Consider the following 15,410-nt stretch of genomic DNA (forward strand, 5'->3'; position numbering starts at 1 on the left):
AACGGAGGGAGTAATAAATTAATAATTTTATCTCGTATATGGTAAGTTCAATTTTCCACCGGTAAAATTTACACGAGAGTTATTATTATACTCAGAAAAGCAAGGGCAATAATTATTTGGTTTCGTTCCTTTTGGAATTTAATACCAATAAAATAAATTTCTCAAACTTTAATGTTGATTAAAAAAATATGTTAATCTACACTTTATTAATATCAATTTTATATTTTAAATATATATATTATACTTTTTTCAACATCACATTAATCATTCCAGCAAAAATAAATAAAAAATAAAAAATCACATTAATCACTGATTAAATAATAAAAAATTGAAGTAAAAATTAAACTAAAAGTGGACAGAGATATTTTATTATATATATATAATTTTATTCTAATTTTTGAAGTATGATTTTAAATTTTTTATAATACTTTCAATATAATTATTCACAAAAAAAATACTATATTCTTTATATAGATAATAGAGCCAACACTATTCATTTTAAAAATATCATATTCAAATTAACATTGAAATCCTTTTAAGATCAAAATAGAAAATCACATTTTAGTTTTCTAAAAATATCACAACAAAAAAAAACGTCATTTTATTTCGAAATATTTTACTTAATATTTAAATCTTTTTTATTCTGTTTATGTACATATATATATTTAAATTTCGACAATAGCAATATTTTCAAAAAATATGATTATATTAAATATCTAATTTTTTTATAAATTATTAAATAAAAATACTATTTAAATAAATATTTTATTTTAAATTAATTTTAAACATTAATCTGACAAATTATATTCTAGAATATGGTTATCTATTTATATATACATACATCCTCCCTCTCAACACAATAATTTTATTTTATCATTTTTCAATCGTCACTAATAGTCTTATTTTTATTTTTTTTTAACTACTTTTCTATATTTTTACAAAATTATATCCCATTTTTTACAATAATTACATAAAGTATATTTTGGTTTTTTAAAAAATACTTACATTCAGTATCTATGGATATAAATACTTCATCCGTCCCGATGCAAGGTTATTATTTACTTTTTGTACGTAAATTTTTGAATATTAGTATTACAATGAATTGTAGCGAAGAAAACGAAAATACCCCTATTAGTATTGTGTAATATAAAAGTAATGACATTTGTATAATATAGTATAAATTTGATATTTATTATGTTAGATAATTAGTACATTGCTAAATTAGGAAAGAAAAATAACAACCATTCAAAAGGGAGGGACGGAGCATTATTATTTATTAATTTTCATATTTATCCCAACAGTCTTTATTTTTTTTTCTAAAAAATAATAATACTATTTTTTTTTATTATTTAAAAGATTTTTTATAAGCAAAAAACGGAAAATAAAAATCCAAAAACACAGGCATTTATTACAAAAAATTCTGTTACATTAAATGCTGCCAACGGAGACATCGATGGCCGATTTTCCAGATTTTTGCATTTCTGAGAGATCCGACCTTTCGCTGATTCAGTGCCTCTCTCTCTCTAAAAAGTCTCAGTAGTGTTTCTCTACTCACAGTCTCTTCCTATTTGATTCTCTCTCTCTGCAGTTCAGTCCAGTCCAGTCCAGTCCGTCCGTACGCTCCATTGTTCTTCTTTGGAGCAAGCTCACCGCTCTCAATAAACACATACACAGTCCCTCACACTCACATGTACCACATGATTTTTGCCATTGTTTGTCTGCCTGATTGATATATTGATTTTTCGAATAATGGAGTTTACTGTGTGGTGGGGTTTTCTTTTCCATTTCTGCTTTTTGGCCGAGTAAGGCGGCGTGCTTTGGTGAATCAAAGCCTTTCCTTTCTCCATCTTTACTCATCTTTTCATTTCATTTCTTGCTTGCTGAGAATGAGGAAATCGTTTTGCTTTTGAGCAATGTTGTGCTGCTTCGATTCAGATCCCCAATTTTTTTTAGTTTGATTTTGCATCTCTGGATTGTATTGGATTGGATTGGCTTTTTCATCGCTGCTTTCGATCTTCACTCTGATTGCCTTTAATTCGAAAACCCTAGCTTATACTTTCTCCAATTCCTCTTCGTAATGTGGAAGCAGTTTCTCAGTAAGTTCCCGAAGAAATCTCAGAAATCGGATCAGGATAGGAACCCTAATTTCCGTCCTGTTCTATCCTCGCTCGGTTCGGGCCGGGCCAACGCCATTAGCCCTGCTAAAAGGCGTACTTCGGCTGCAGTGTTCCCAACCTCTGTAATTGCAGGAGTGGAGCCGTTGCTTGCATTCAAGGATGTTTCCAGTTCGGAGAGGATGAATCTCTTCATCAACAAGCTGAATCTCTGCTGCGTGGTGTTTGATTTCACGGATCCTGCGAAGAATGGTCATGAAAAGGAGCTTAAACGAGCCACATTGCTTGAGCTACTTGATTTTGTATCACAGAATCCTTCCCCTAAACTCACTGAGCCTGCCATATCGGCATCGTGCAAAATGTGCTCGATTAACCTGTTCCGAGACTTTCCTCCGAATGCCAATGGAAGTTCCGGCGAAAATGACAGTGATGATGAGCCGACTTTCGACCCGGCATGGTCTCATCTGCAGATAGTGTATGATTTCCTGCTCAAGTTAGTGAGTTCATCTTCATTAGAAGCAAAGGTTGCTAAGAAGTACGTGAACAATTCGTTTATCCTGCGAATAATCGACTTGTTTGATTCGGAGGATCCTAGGGAAAGGGACTGCATAAAGGCGATTCTTCATCGGATATACGGCAAGTTTATGGTGCACCGGCCCTTTATAAGGAATGCTATAAGCAATGTGTTCTATAGATTTGTTTTCGAGACCGAGAAGCACAGTGGAATATTGGAGTTGCTGGAGATGTTTGGGAGTGTGATCACGGGATTTTCGGTGCCTTTGAAAGAGGAGCACAAGATCTTTTTTTCGAGGGTTCTGATTCCTCTACACAAGCCAAAGTCGTTGGGGATTTACTTTCAGCAGCTGTTGTATTGTGTGAGCCAATTTATCGAGAAGGAGCCTAAGCTGGCGAGTGTCGCCATTAAGGGGCTGTTGAAATATTGGCCTTTGACAAATAGCCAGAAGGAGGTGATGTTTTTGGGGGAGCTGGAGGAGATACTGGAAGTAATCAACATGGCTGAGTTCCAAAAAGTGATGGTTCCGTTATTTTGGCGAATCCGAAAGTGTATTAATAGCTACCATTTTCAGGTAACATGTTTTTTCACATTTATTTTGAAAGTGTTATTTAATTCATAGTAGTGACAGATGGATCTGTTTCATGTGCCTAACGGTTGATTGACGAAGTATAATCCGTATTTATGGACTATAATTTAATGAACTGAATCATAATATAGGATGTTTGTACTTTCGATGAGGTTAATTTGCATACTTTCCATTGTAAGAATGCTTAATCAAACACGCTCTATAGTTACCTCATAAGTTCTCTATGTTTCACATGATTACTAGTTTGGATCTGACTATCTAAGTTGTTGACGTGGTTCGTTATTCTCTAATTACTTAAGGAGTTCATTTATGACATATCAACCCATTCGAATTCACTTAAGGAGCTCATTTATTACATATCAATCCATTTGTGACCTTGAAATGAAGATTATGATTCTGTAGATCTGTATATATTATGATGCTAACTCCAATAGAAATTTCTCAATGGATAACAATTTGTATGAAAAGATGATCTTGTGGTGATGCAATAAGAGATGAACTTAGAAAGTTACATTTCCTATTTTTTGGTCATAAGATCCAACTTCATTTGCAGAAGTATGTTTTATTTTATCTTTTCGTCTCCTCATAAAGTGAAATCTTTGTTAGGTCGAATGGGATTGAATGTCCAAATCATAGATGTTTTGTTTGGTTGAAGTCCTGTTTGTGGATTTGGACAAATAGATGTGATCTTTTATATAGTTAAGTTTTGTCTTTGGTAAATTGTAATGAGTTTTTGTTGCGTGTATTATTGTTATTATTTGAATTTTATGATAATTGGATGATTAATGATCCAAAAAAAACATATAGATGCTCTGTTAATTTATATATTGTATATTAAAGTCTATATCTGGCTGCGCCGGTTTGAATGTGTTTGCACCGATGGTAGTATTTCCAATTAGGCTAAGGACATTTGAGCTCTGAATTTTGCTTAGAAACAAGAAAATTATACACTTTGATATGTTGTATGTTTCTGAGTTTCAAAACTGATCTAAAGGTTGATTCGAGAGTGACAAAGCAGCCGCAGGATCGAACAATTTAATGATGTATAGTAGATTTTTCACTCATTGTCATAGGATGTAATGGTCCTTCCCTTCCAATCTGTTTTAGTTCTTAGCAATTGCCATCCTGTGTTGAAAATCGAACATTTGATGTGATCTTATCCCGATTATCCTTAAATTGTGTACGTGTTCTATTTAAAAGGCTTGCTTTTTTACCACATTTATTGCAGGTGGCTGAGAGGGCTCTGTTCATGTGGAATAATGACCGAATTATCAATCTAGTCGTGCACAACCGAACAATTATACTGCCAATAATATTCCCGGCTCTCGAAGCCAATGCCCAAAGCCACTGGAACCATGCCGTCCTCAGCTTAACTTTAGGCATGCGAAAGATGCTCGTGGAAATGGACGACGCCCTCGCCCTGACCTGCATCTCAAATTATCAAAAGGAGCAGGAACTGAAAGACACGGTCGATGAAAAACGAAGACAAGCTTGGAAACACTTGGAAGCCGCTGCTAGTCTCCAACCGATCGCCGAAAACACTCCTGTTCTAGTAAGCCATTGAGGGGTGTCGCCGATCATGTACAATGCTCGTTTTCAAACCCTTATCGTTCATCGTGTTTATCTACCTTGCTTGAACCTGAATCCGCAGCAAAAATATATCGACTAGGATGATGAAAATGTTTATTATCATTCAGTTGTATAATATTTTGTCTTTAATGTTCGTGTAACATCCCCGTAATCGGGTTTTTTTTTTTTTTTAAGCGCTTGCCACATCTTGTTTCGCAGCATTGTAGGTTATCGGAACCAAGAAAAGATCGTTCTTTCTCGGAGCTGCGAGTCCTCGAGCTTCATCCATGTCGATGGCGTCGGGAATCATTCCATCGGGTACTTCCCAGTCGAAATGGTAGAGTAGTTGCGCCAAAAGAAGCTCGACGTTCGCTAGTCCGAAGTTCATGCCCGGGCAAATCCTTCTTCCCGATCCGAATGGTATGTACTCGAAATTGTTCCCTAAGAAATCGATGGAACTGTCGATAAATCTTTCGGGTCGAAAAGCTTCAGGTTCGACCCAATACTCGGGATTCCTTCCGAGCGCCCATAGATTAACTATGATGTTCGATTTGAGCGGGATCGAGTATCCGTTCACCGTGCATTCTTCTCTGCAAGCTCTCGGCAACAACGGGAGCGGCGGGTGCAGTCGAAGAGTTTCTTTGACGACCGATTTCAAATATTTTAGCTCGTGGATGTCGTTATCTCCGATAGCTTTTTTTCCCTTGAATGCCCGTCGTACTTCTGCTTGCGCTTTGATCATTGCACGCCGATTCCTCATCAGTTCGGCCATGGCCCAAACGACCGTCGTCGACGATGTTTCGGTTCCACCGGTGAACATCACCTGTAGCATCAAGCAACGGTAACACGGTCATGTTCAATACGATCGATTAGATTATGTTATAAAATGTGCTTACGAAAATGATCGCTTTGATGTTGTCGTCGGTGATGGGAAGTTCGAGTTTGCCGTTCCGCTGAACCCGGAGAAGAACATCGACAATGTCTTCGTTACCGACTTCGCCTTGCGGCTTCGACTTATGTTCGTTGATGATGCCCTCGAGAATGGCGTCGAGCTTCCGGCGCAGCCGCAGCAGCTTGTACTTGTTCCAGCACAGGATTTTCAGCAACTTCGACGACGGGAAAAGATCGGCGAGCTGGAATCCGAGGGCGTTGCTGTGCGCGATCTTCGTCAACCGAATGAGCTCGTCGTAATCCCGTTGAACTTCACCAAATGCGGCTCTGCAGAAAACGGAAGCTGAAAGCGCAGCGAGCTTCTCCGTCAGGTTGGCGGAGTCTCCCGACGAGGCGCGGAACGATTCAACGAGGCGCGAAACCTCGTCGCGCCTAATGAACCCGAAAGACCGGACACTCCGGTTGCTCAAGAGCTCCAAAATGCATACCCGACGCATCTGTCTCCAATACTCGCCGTAAGGACTAAGGGCAATATCGGTATAATTGTACCACATGATCTCGGCCCCGATGCTCTTCGGTCGGTCCGCGCACGCGAGGTCGTTTGCTTGGAGCACGTCTCGAGCGCCCTCCCGCGACGAAATAACCACCGTCGAAACCTCGCCAAGCTGCAGATGCAAGATCGCACCGTACCGCTCCGCCAATTTCGCGAACATGCGATGCGGCAGCCCACCAAAGACATACTGGTAAACGTGGGTGACGATCGCGAGCGTCGGCGGGGTCGGAGGCAAGTTCGTGTAGCTCCTTCGCGATCGAGATTTTCTCCACGCCTCGATTATGAAGCAGAGGAAAAGAAAAAGAAGAGCTAGAGAAGCGCAGTTAACGAAAGGGAGCTCGATTGTCTCCATTCGACCCGATGAGCTTATTCGAATGAAAACTAAGTGTACTTATAGGCACCCGGCAGCGAGGAAAAGATGACCGTTAGGGGCCGCGCGACGGCGTTTTTCGCGGGGTTTCGGAGGATGTCGGAATCCACGTGGATTGTGAAACACACGTAGGTTGAAAATCGACGGGTGAAATGTATATCTAGAAGGTATTTAGGTTAGGGAATATGTGTAGAGTTGGGAGATGTTCAAAAGTATGTTGTGAATAATGTTAGAAGTCTCGAGTACTATATAGAGTGTCGTAAGGACGTATAACATAGGTTAAGTTGTCGTTGAGCAGCAACGAGAAGTCAAATAAAAGGGGATTTATTTTATTTTATTTTATTTTTTGAAAATTTCGGAAAAATCGGTATAATAATATATATATATATATTGATACTATGTCGAAATTTTAATACAGTATCGATATATCATTTCATACCCACGTACTAAAATTTAAAATAATAATTTTTGTATCAATATATTGAATTATTTATATATACCGAATATTAAAATACCGAAATTATTTTAATATATACTGAAAATATCAAATTATATATTATCTTACAAAAAAAATTCAATATGAAATTAACTCATATAAAAAAGTTTAATATACTGAACCTTTTGTAGGTTTTATAATTAAAAAAAATATAATTTAAAAATTATATGAATAATTGAGAGGTGGGTGGGCACTGTAATGTCATTTAATGTGTGAGTGGAAATTCTTCCGAAATTGTGAATCACGACATGGTCCCGTCAACATTCTTAATATTAATGCATTTCACGCAAATAGGCTAACCGGGGTTAGGGGTAGTAACTAGGGTGGGTTAACAAGTGTTTTTGTTTCCCTCGATCGAACTTAAAACCCTACAAATTAAACCTGATCGAATCTAAATTATTTACAAATTAAACTCGAATCACACTAGACGAATCATGTGTTGCAGATGAATTTAGAGGCATCAAAATTTGAATTCATGACCTTATACTCACAAGATCACCTGCAGAATACCGGACCATCATGGTGTCCCCAATTTTATTTATTTATTTACAGTGTTAGCACTCATTTTTTTAGTCTAAAAAAAGTTTATATATATAATTATGTTAAAACTTCTCCTTAATTATAAGTTTTTCAATCATATACCTTTTTTACATTTTTTTTCTTCTACACCTATTGTTGTTGGACCAAGAAAAATCGAAAAATTCGATGTCGGATCAATGAAAATGAATTGGCATTTAGCCTTTTAGAATTTGGAGGCTGGTTTCGCTACTAGTCTAATGTAATTTACTTTATTTGTGTAATTTATAAGTTATTGCGATTAGTAAAAATTTATTCAATACACTCAAAATAACTATTCAAATTTAAAATTTTTACTATTCAAAATTTAAACTCCAAGCAAACACATTTTCAAATGTTTATAGAGTTTTTTTTTTTTTTTTTTTTTTTTGGGACACAAGAAGAATGATGCCAAAAAAAAAAAAAACCTACTAAAAGTTGCAACAATTAATATTTACATCGTTGCAGAAGATTGCGACAATTACTATTTCATTGTTAAGCAAAGGCAAATATGTGACAATTAACAATTACATTGTTGCAAAAAAATGCGACAATGAATATTTTCATTATTGCAACTTTCAGTAATAATTCATCACAATCTTCTGCGACAGTCATAATAAGCACAAAAAAAATCCAGTATGGAATTACTTCTGCGACAATTCCGTAACAATTTATTAAAAGTGTGTTTGTTTGGGGATTTGGATTTTGAGTTGGGATTTAAATAGTAAAAATTTTGAATTTAAATAGTTGTATGATGTGATATAAATAGATGTTGATGTGATGTTTTGAATGTAAAATTGATTTTTAATATAATATAAAAAATAAAAAATAGGTGTTTGATTTGATGTTTTTGGAAAAAAAAATGAGATGAATACTGGAAATTAAATCCAATCCCCCAAACAAAAATATTGTCGCATAAGTAAATACATTCCCGCAACAATTTCAACATCGACAAGATGACATACATTTTTTCTAATAGTGTCATTTTGATCGAACATTTGACGTACAATATATATCTTTTCAATCATATGAAAAGTAAAATAATCTTATTTACTCGTATCTTCTTCTATTTCTTACTCATCGAAATTATCATTATTCAGTACATAAGAAATCAAATACTTAACTTCTCGAAACCTCATAGACTATGGGAACCAAGAAGAGGCCATTCTTCCTCGAGGCTACAAGTCCCGAAGTCTCGACCATGTCGATATCATCTCCGTCGGGAATCTTCCAGTCGAAATGATAGAGTAATAGCGCGAGTGGAAGCTCGACATTCGCTAATCCGAAATGAATTCCCGGGCAAATCCTTCTTCCCGATCCAAACGGTATGTACTCGAAGCAATTCCCCATGAAATTCACCGAACTCTCGGCAAATCTCTCCGGCAAAAAGGCTTCCGGCCGGTCCCAATAGTCGGGATTTCTTCCGAGGGACCATATATTGATTATAACACTAGTTTTCAGAGGAATTTTGTATCCATTTGCTCTGCATTCATCTCTACATGTTCTTGGAACTAATGGAATTGGTGGATGCAATCTTAGAGTTTCTTTGACCACTAGCTTTAAGTATTTTAGCTCGCCGATGTCATCGTCTTCTACCGTTTTCTTCCCTCGGCAGACTTTTCGTACTTCCGCCTGCGCTTTCGCCATTGCGCCGGGGTTCTTCATCAGCTCTGCCATCGCCCAATCGATCGTCGACGACGAAGTTTCGGTCCCGCCGGTAAACATGTCCTTTGGATTAAGCATTACGATAGGGTTACGGTTACGGTGCTGATTAATTATAATCAAAGAGATATTATTAGCGTACAAAAATAATACTCCCTCCATCTCATAACAAAGTATTCATTTTTTTTATTTAACATTACAAATACCCTTAAAACTTACAATATATTATACAAATGTCATTACTTTTATATCACAAGTACTAATAATATTATTTTAGTTATTTTTACTTTATTCCTATTATATCTTAATATCATACTAATATTTCTAAAACTACGTGGAAAAACACATGAATATTTATTTACGGGACGGAGAAAGTATAATTTTACGCTGAAATCAATTATATCCCTTACTACTATTAGCACGTGTTGATTAAACCTAATACATACCTTATTAATTAACCCTAATTAGCATGTGCGAAAGGAAATGATTTGATACTTACAAAAATGATGGCTTTAATGTTGTCATCTGTAATGGGAACTTTGAGTTCCCCACTTGTCTGAACTCTAAGCAAAGCATCGACTATATCTTCACCCCCAAACTCCCCTACCTGCTTCAGCTTATGCTTTTTTACGATGTCGTCGAGAACGGCGTCGAGCTTCCGTCGCATCCTCCGCAGCCTATACTTATTCCAGCAAAGGAAATTCATCATCTTCGACGACGGGAAAACGTCGGCCAAACTCAATCCAACCGCGTCGCTATGCGCCGCATTCATCAGCGCTATAAGCTCGTCAGAATCCATCCCCGTTTTACCGTATGCCACCCTACAAACGATCGAACCCAGCAGCTCCCGCAGCTTCTCCGAAAGATCGATCGACGCGCCGCGCGGCGAGGATCGAATGCGTTCGATGAGGCACGCGGCCTCGTCTCGCCGAATGTACCCGAACGATTTCACATTCTTGGCGCCTAATAGCTCGGCCGTGCAAATTTTTCGCATCTGTCTCCAGTAGTCGCCGTAAGGACTAAAGGCGATATCCGAGCAATCGTGGCGCATGATCTCGGCGTTGATGTTTGACGGTCGATCGGCGCAAGCTGGGTCGTGAACTTGGAGAACGTCTTTAGCGGCGTCCCGCGACGAGATGACTACCGTCGGAATTTCTCCGAGCTGGAGGTGGAAGACGGCACCGTATTTGTCGGCTAATTTTGCCATTACACGGTGAGGCGGCCCGCGGGCCAAGTGGTGGAGGTGGCCGAGTATCGGCAACGTCGGCGGGCTCGGAGGCGAGTTTTCGGGCGGGCTCGGAGGATTGTGGGCTTTCCTCCGTGGCTTGGTTAAGAGGAAGAGGAAGAAGAAGAAGAGAAAAATGAGAGTGGAGAGGTTAAAATGTTGCAAAATCTCCATTGTTGGATGGAATGGATCTTTTGACAAGCAATCGAACGTATGTTTTATAGTGGTTTTATAGTCTTTTGTCACATTTATTTTTTTATGTATTAGATTTTTTAATATTAATGATTATATGAAAACATAGAATTTAGAAAAAAATGTTAAAAATATTTCTATTAATGTAATATAATACTATTATAATGATATTTCTGCAAAAAATTATACAAATATAAAGATATTTTTAGTATTAAGTATAATGACGCAAAAGGTAAATGAGATCCTTAGAGCCGAACGGAGAAAGTATTTTTTTTTTTTTCAGGGTAAATTATTTTTTAGTCTTGTAACCTTTTTATTAATTTAGAATTTTAAATAGATTATGTTTGAAAATAGTTCCACAAGTAAATTTCTTTTTTGGCTAAAATAGTCATCCAATGTGGCATCGACGTAGCAATGACATGTCAGTCGCGTTTAGCAAAAAAATTCTACATACGAGACTATTTCCAGACATAATCTATTTAAAATCCTAAAATAATAAAATAATAAATAGATAACCTATTTTTCATAAAAGATCTTTTAATATTAATTATTATATCAAAATATAGTACAAATTAAAAAAAAATTGCAAAAATACTTTCATTGTCTTATAATGCTAATAGAAGGACATTTATACAAAAAAAAAAGAAAAAATTTATACAAATATAAAAATATTTTTAATGTTAAATATAATAACATAGAAAATAAATATGACTCTTAAAAATATGCATATAAAATATATATTATTAATTTAAAAAATTAATAAGTTAATACATTTTTATATTTTTTATATTACCGGTATATTTTTTCATACTTAAAAAGCTATTGCACCAAAACACACACAAATGAACACACTTATAATCTTTTTATTTTATACCTCTTCTAATAACTAAATATATTTATATATATTTAAAACTTATTTATAATAATTATATATATTTATTTGTATTATATATTATTATTTTTAAAAAGAGATATTCATATAGAATATATTTATTGAAGTATAATTATTAGAATACTTCGAAATTTAGATTTTATTTTAAATTAAATATATAATAGATTATAATTTAACCATCAATCAAACAATATTTTATTCAAAAAAATTTCCAACCACAATATTTTATACAAATTGCGCGTTTCTAACATGGGAACATTGCTCATTGATATTTAATTATGCAGTAGTACTTTTTGGCTCAATGGCCTATATTTTTGGTGCGACATAATATACTCCATTCTCTATATTTTTTTTTTTTTCGTGATTATATATAATTTTTTTTCTAAGGGTGTCTTTGTTTGAGGGTTTGGATTTTGAGTTGGGATTTGAACAGTAAAAAATTTGAATTTGAATAGTTGTATGATGTGATATAAATAGATGTTAATGTGATGTTTTGAATGTAAAATTGATTTTTAGTATAATATAAAAAATAAAAAATAGGTGTTTGATTTGATATTTTTGAGAGAAAAAAATTGGATGAATAGTGTAAATCTAATCCAATCCCCCAAACAAACACACCCTAGTATTTTGAAAAAATATATATTTGTTACCAAAAAAAATAAAAATAAAAATTAATCAAAGATATCATGTGCTTAGTATGTCAAATTTTTAGAATGATATGTAAGAGCAAATACAACAGCTTGATTATCTATGACAGACTCCCTTGTCATTTTAGTTCCGTAAGTGGAGTCTGTCGCAAACTAGTCCTATAAGTAAAATTTTTTTATTGTTTTAGTCCTCCGGTGCCGGAGACGCCCGCATGGATTTTATTTTATTTTTATTTTTTTATAATTTATTTTTAATTTTATTTTCCTTTTTAAATTTTTTTTTATTTGGTCCAATTTAAAAAAAATGAAAAAAATAAAATAAAATCCACGTGTCCGCCAGGTGTCGCTGACCTGGTGGATACAGTGGCCTCCGGCGAGCCACGCGGGCGTCTCCGGCGCCGGAGGATTAAAACAATAAAAATTTTCTACTTATGAGACTAATTTGTGATAGACTCCATTTACGGGATTTAAATGATAGAGATGTCCATTACGAAATTAAAAAAACAGTTTACCCTAAAATAAATAACGCATAAAAGATGAAAGCATGCTAGATAAATCCAGAATAGATGATAAATTCCATATTAAAAGAGTGTAGGATGCGGATTTAATTGACGGAAAACGTAAAGTTGAATCTCGATTTTAGAGCAGTAGTTAGAATGCTGATTGATCAAATTAGCACCGGATATTATATGATCAAGTAAGCACATTAACTTGAAATAATTAATATTTTTTCACAAGAAAGGTAAAATATTCTATATTATATATACAAATGTGTTTTTATATATTATATTGTGATGAAATCAATATATGTTGTGTTACATGAAACTATAAATATTTTGATTTTGTTAACAAAATGTTATGATTTTTTTTTATATCAAAATTAAAAGATTATCTAATTTGAAATTTTCGATAAATTTCAAAATTAGATATAACTAGAAAATAAATTAAATTCTCTACATTACTATAATTTATGAACCGGCGTGGCATCGCTTCACACCGTCAATAGATTAGAACAATGTAGTAGTTAGTAAAATACTCCCTTCTCCTCGGATATTTTGTCCGGTTAATTTTAAACACGAGAATTTAGGAAGGGTATAATTAGTTAATAATTAAAAATATATTAATGAAAATAATTATTGTATAATATAAATAATTATAAAGTAAGATTAAGATAACTTATCAGTATAATTAAAATTAAAAAAATTATAAATTAAATTTTTTAAAATAAAATTAAAATTTATAATTCTTTTCTAAAAAAAAAGTGACAAAATAAGTGGAACGGACGGAGTACTATTTAAATTTTATAAATAGGTTTGATGTAATCCTATCAAATTTAGATTAGCATCTTACATTATCATTCTACTGAAAATTTTGGTAACAATATTATAAAGGGTAAACTGTTTTTTTAGTCCCGTAACTGGACCCCTTATCATTTTAGTCCCGTAAGTGAAGCCTGTAGCAAACTAGTCTCATAAGTGAAAATTTTTCGCTGTTTTAGTCCTCCGGCGCCGGAGACGCCCGCGTGGCTCGCAGGAGGTGACGTGTCCGCCAGGTGTCGCGACCTGGCGGACACGTGGATTTATTATTATTTTTTTTCAATTTTTTTTAATTTTTTTAAAATTAAATCAAATTAAAAAATTTAAAATATATAAATAAAATTTAAAATAAATTAAAAATAATTTTTTAAAAAAATTTAAAAAATAAAAAATAAATTAAAAAATTCACGTGTCCGCCAGGTCAGCGACATGTGTCGCTGACCTGGCGGACACGTCACCTCCGACGAGCCACGTGGGCGTCTCCGGCGCCGAAGGACTAAAACAGCAAAAAATTTTCACTTATGGGACTAGTTTGCGATAGACTCCACTTACGGGACTAAAATGATAAAAGGGTTCAGTTACGGAACTAAAAAACAGTTTACCCTATTATAAATATATATGTCAGATTAGTTAAAAAGAATTACTTATTTATGAGTTTTTTTGCACGTGCTTATTAATTTATACAAAATTTAAGTTATGCCAAAGTTGTGATTTGACTAGGCATAAGGCACTTGGCCTTGAATCCAATAATTTTTTGGAGAAATAAATAGTGTTTAAAACATTTTTTAAAAGCATAAGTAAACATATATAACTAGTTTTTTTTTTTTTCTAAATTAGATGAAGTATTTATCGTCTCTAATTGGTTGAAAATAGCCGATTGCATTATTTATATTAATATAATATAAATACAATATATAAACTAACAATACATGACATATTTTTGTACAATAACAAACAACATATATCTTCAGAGCATACTCACATTTTCCCTTGACTAATAGTGGGTCCCGTTGTTCCTATATCACTGTATTTTCCGATTCTATATTTCACGTTCTACTGATTTGTCTTGGTCAGCACCTTAATTCATCTATTTTACACGGGATCATACGACTAGTTTGAAGAATTATAAATCATGGGAACTAACAACAAACCTCTTTTCTTCGATGCTACAATCCGTTCTCTCTCAGCATGTCTATGTCTTCTCCGCTCACTCCTCGAGCCATTTTCCAATCAAAGTGATAGAGCAATTGAGCCAACACAATCTCAACATTCGCCATCGCAAAACCAATCCAGAGCAAATCTTTTTTTCTTTTCCGGCCTCAAATGGAAGAAACTCAAAGCAATTCCCCAAGAAATCCATAGCGCTATTCTCAAACCTTTCGGGTAGAAACACTTCCGGTTGTTCCCAATACTCGGGATCCCTTCCCATCGACCAAACGTTGATCAAAACTTTGGATTTTGAAGGAATCGAATATACGACAACCTTTCATTTTTCTCTACAGCATACATTACGGTAAACAGTCGTAAGTACGGCGTCACAAAAAATATATTTTGCACGAAAAATAGGTTGTAGTTACGATTTTTCGGCCATAGTAGAAAACTGTTTTTTTGGTAGTATCTACATGCACAAAGTAGCAATGGGACCGGAGGGTGCAATCTCATGGTTTCCTTGATAACAAATTTTAAGTATTTTATCCCCGAAGATCACTCTCTTTGATCGTTTTTTTTTCCCCCTTGAAGTAGCTTCGCCATCAGCCAGGGTTTCTCATAAGTTCTGCCATCGCCCAATCTATAATTGTCGACGCCGTATTGCTTCCGGCAGCAA

The 15,410-nt window shown here is 34.7% G+C and overlaps 3 protein-coding genes across 4 annotated transcripts; 1 reads left to right on the plus strand and 2 right to left on the minus strand.

Annotated features, from left to right (window-relative positions):
* The first annotated feature begins 1,443 nt into the window (after positions 1–1,443).
* On the plus strand, positions 1,444–4,940 carry LOC127255695 (serine/threonine protein phosphatase 2A 57 kDa regulatory subunit B' kappa isoform-like). The gene is made up of 2 exons (XM_051281371.1): positions 1,444–3,202; positions 4,446–4,940. Exons 1-2 carry the CDS (start codon positions 2,078–2,080, stop codon positions 4,779–4,781), a joined length of 1,461 nt encoding a protein of 486 aa, XP_051137328.1. The 5' UTR covers positions 1,444–2,077; the 3' UTR covers positions 4,782–4,940.
* LOC127255694 (cytochrome P450 71D95-like) lies at positions 4,889–6,806 on the minus strand. The gene is made up of 2 exons (XM_051281370.1): positions 5,683–6,806; positions 4,889–5,609 (listed from the first exon to the last, which is right to left on the minus strand). Exons 1-2 carry the CDS (start codon positions 6,580–6,582, stop codon positions 4,977–4,979), a joined length of 1,533 nt encoding a protein of 510 aa, XP_051137327.1. The 5' UTR covers positions 6,583–6,806; the 3' UTR covers positions 4,889–4,976.
* Positions 6,807–8,527: 1,721 nt separating this feature from the next.
* On the minus strand, positions 8,528–10,736 carry LOC127255396 (cytochrome P450 71D95-like). Of its 2 annotated transcripts, none has more exons than XM_051280905.1 (2): positions 9,813–10,736; positions 8,528–9,418 (listed from the first exon to the last, which is right to left on the minus strand). In XM_051280905.1, the coding sequence occupies exons 1-2, from the start codon at positions 10,710–10,712 to the stop codon at positions 8,771–8,773; spliced, it is 1,548 nt and encodes a 515-aa protein (XP_051136862.1). In that variant the 5' UTR covers positions 10,713–10,736; the 3' UTR covers positions 8,528–8,770. The 2 variants fall into 2 exon arrangements, with proteins under 2 accessions (XP_051136862.1, XP_051136863.1); XM_051280906.1 differs by having other exon boundaries at positions 8,528–9,379; positions 9,813–10,735.
* Positions 10,737–15,410: the final 4,674 nt, after the last annotated feature.

This window comes from Andrographis paniculata, unplaced genomic scaffold, assembly GCF_009805555.1.
Source record: "Andrographis paniculata isolate CXL003 unplaced genomic scaffold, ASM980555v1 Contig54END, whole genome shotgun sequence".
In the NCBI taxonomy this organism is placed as follows: domain Eukaryota; kingdom Viridiplantae; phylum Streptophyta; class Magnoliopsida; order Lamiales; family Acanthaceae; genus Andrographis; species Andrographis paniculata.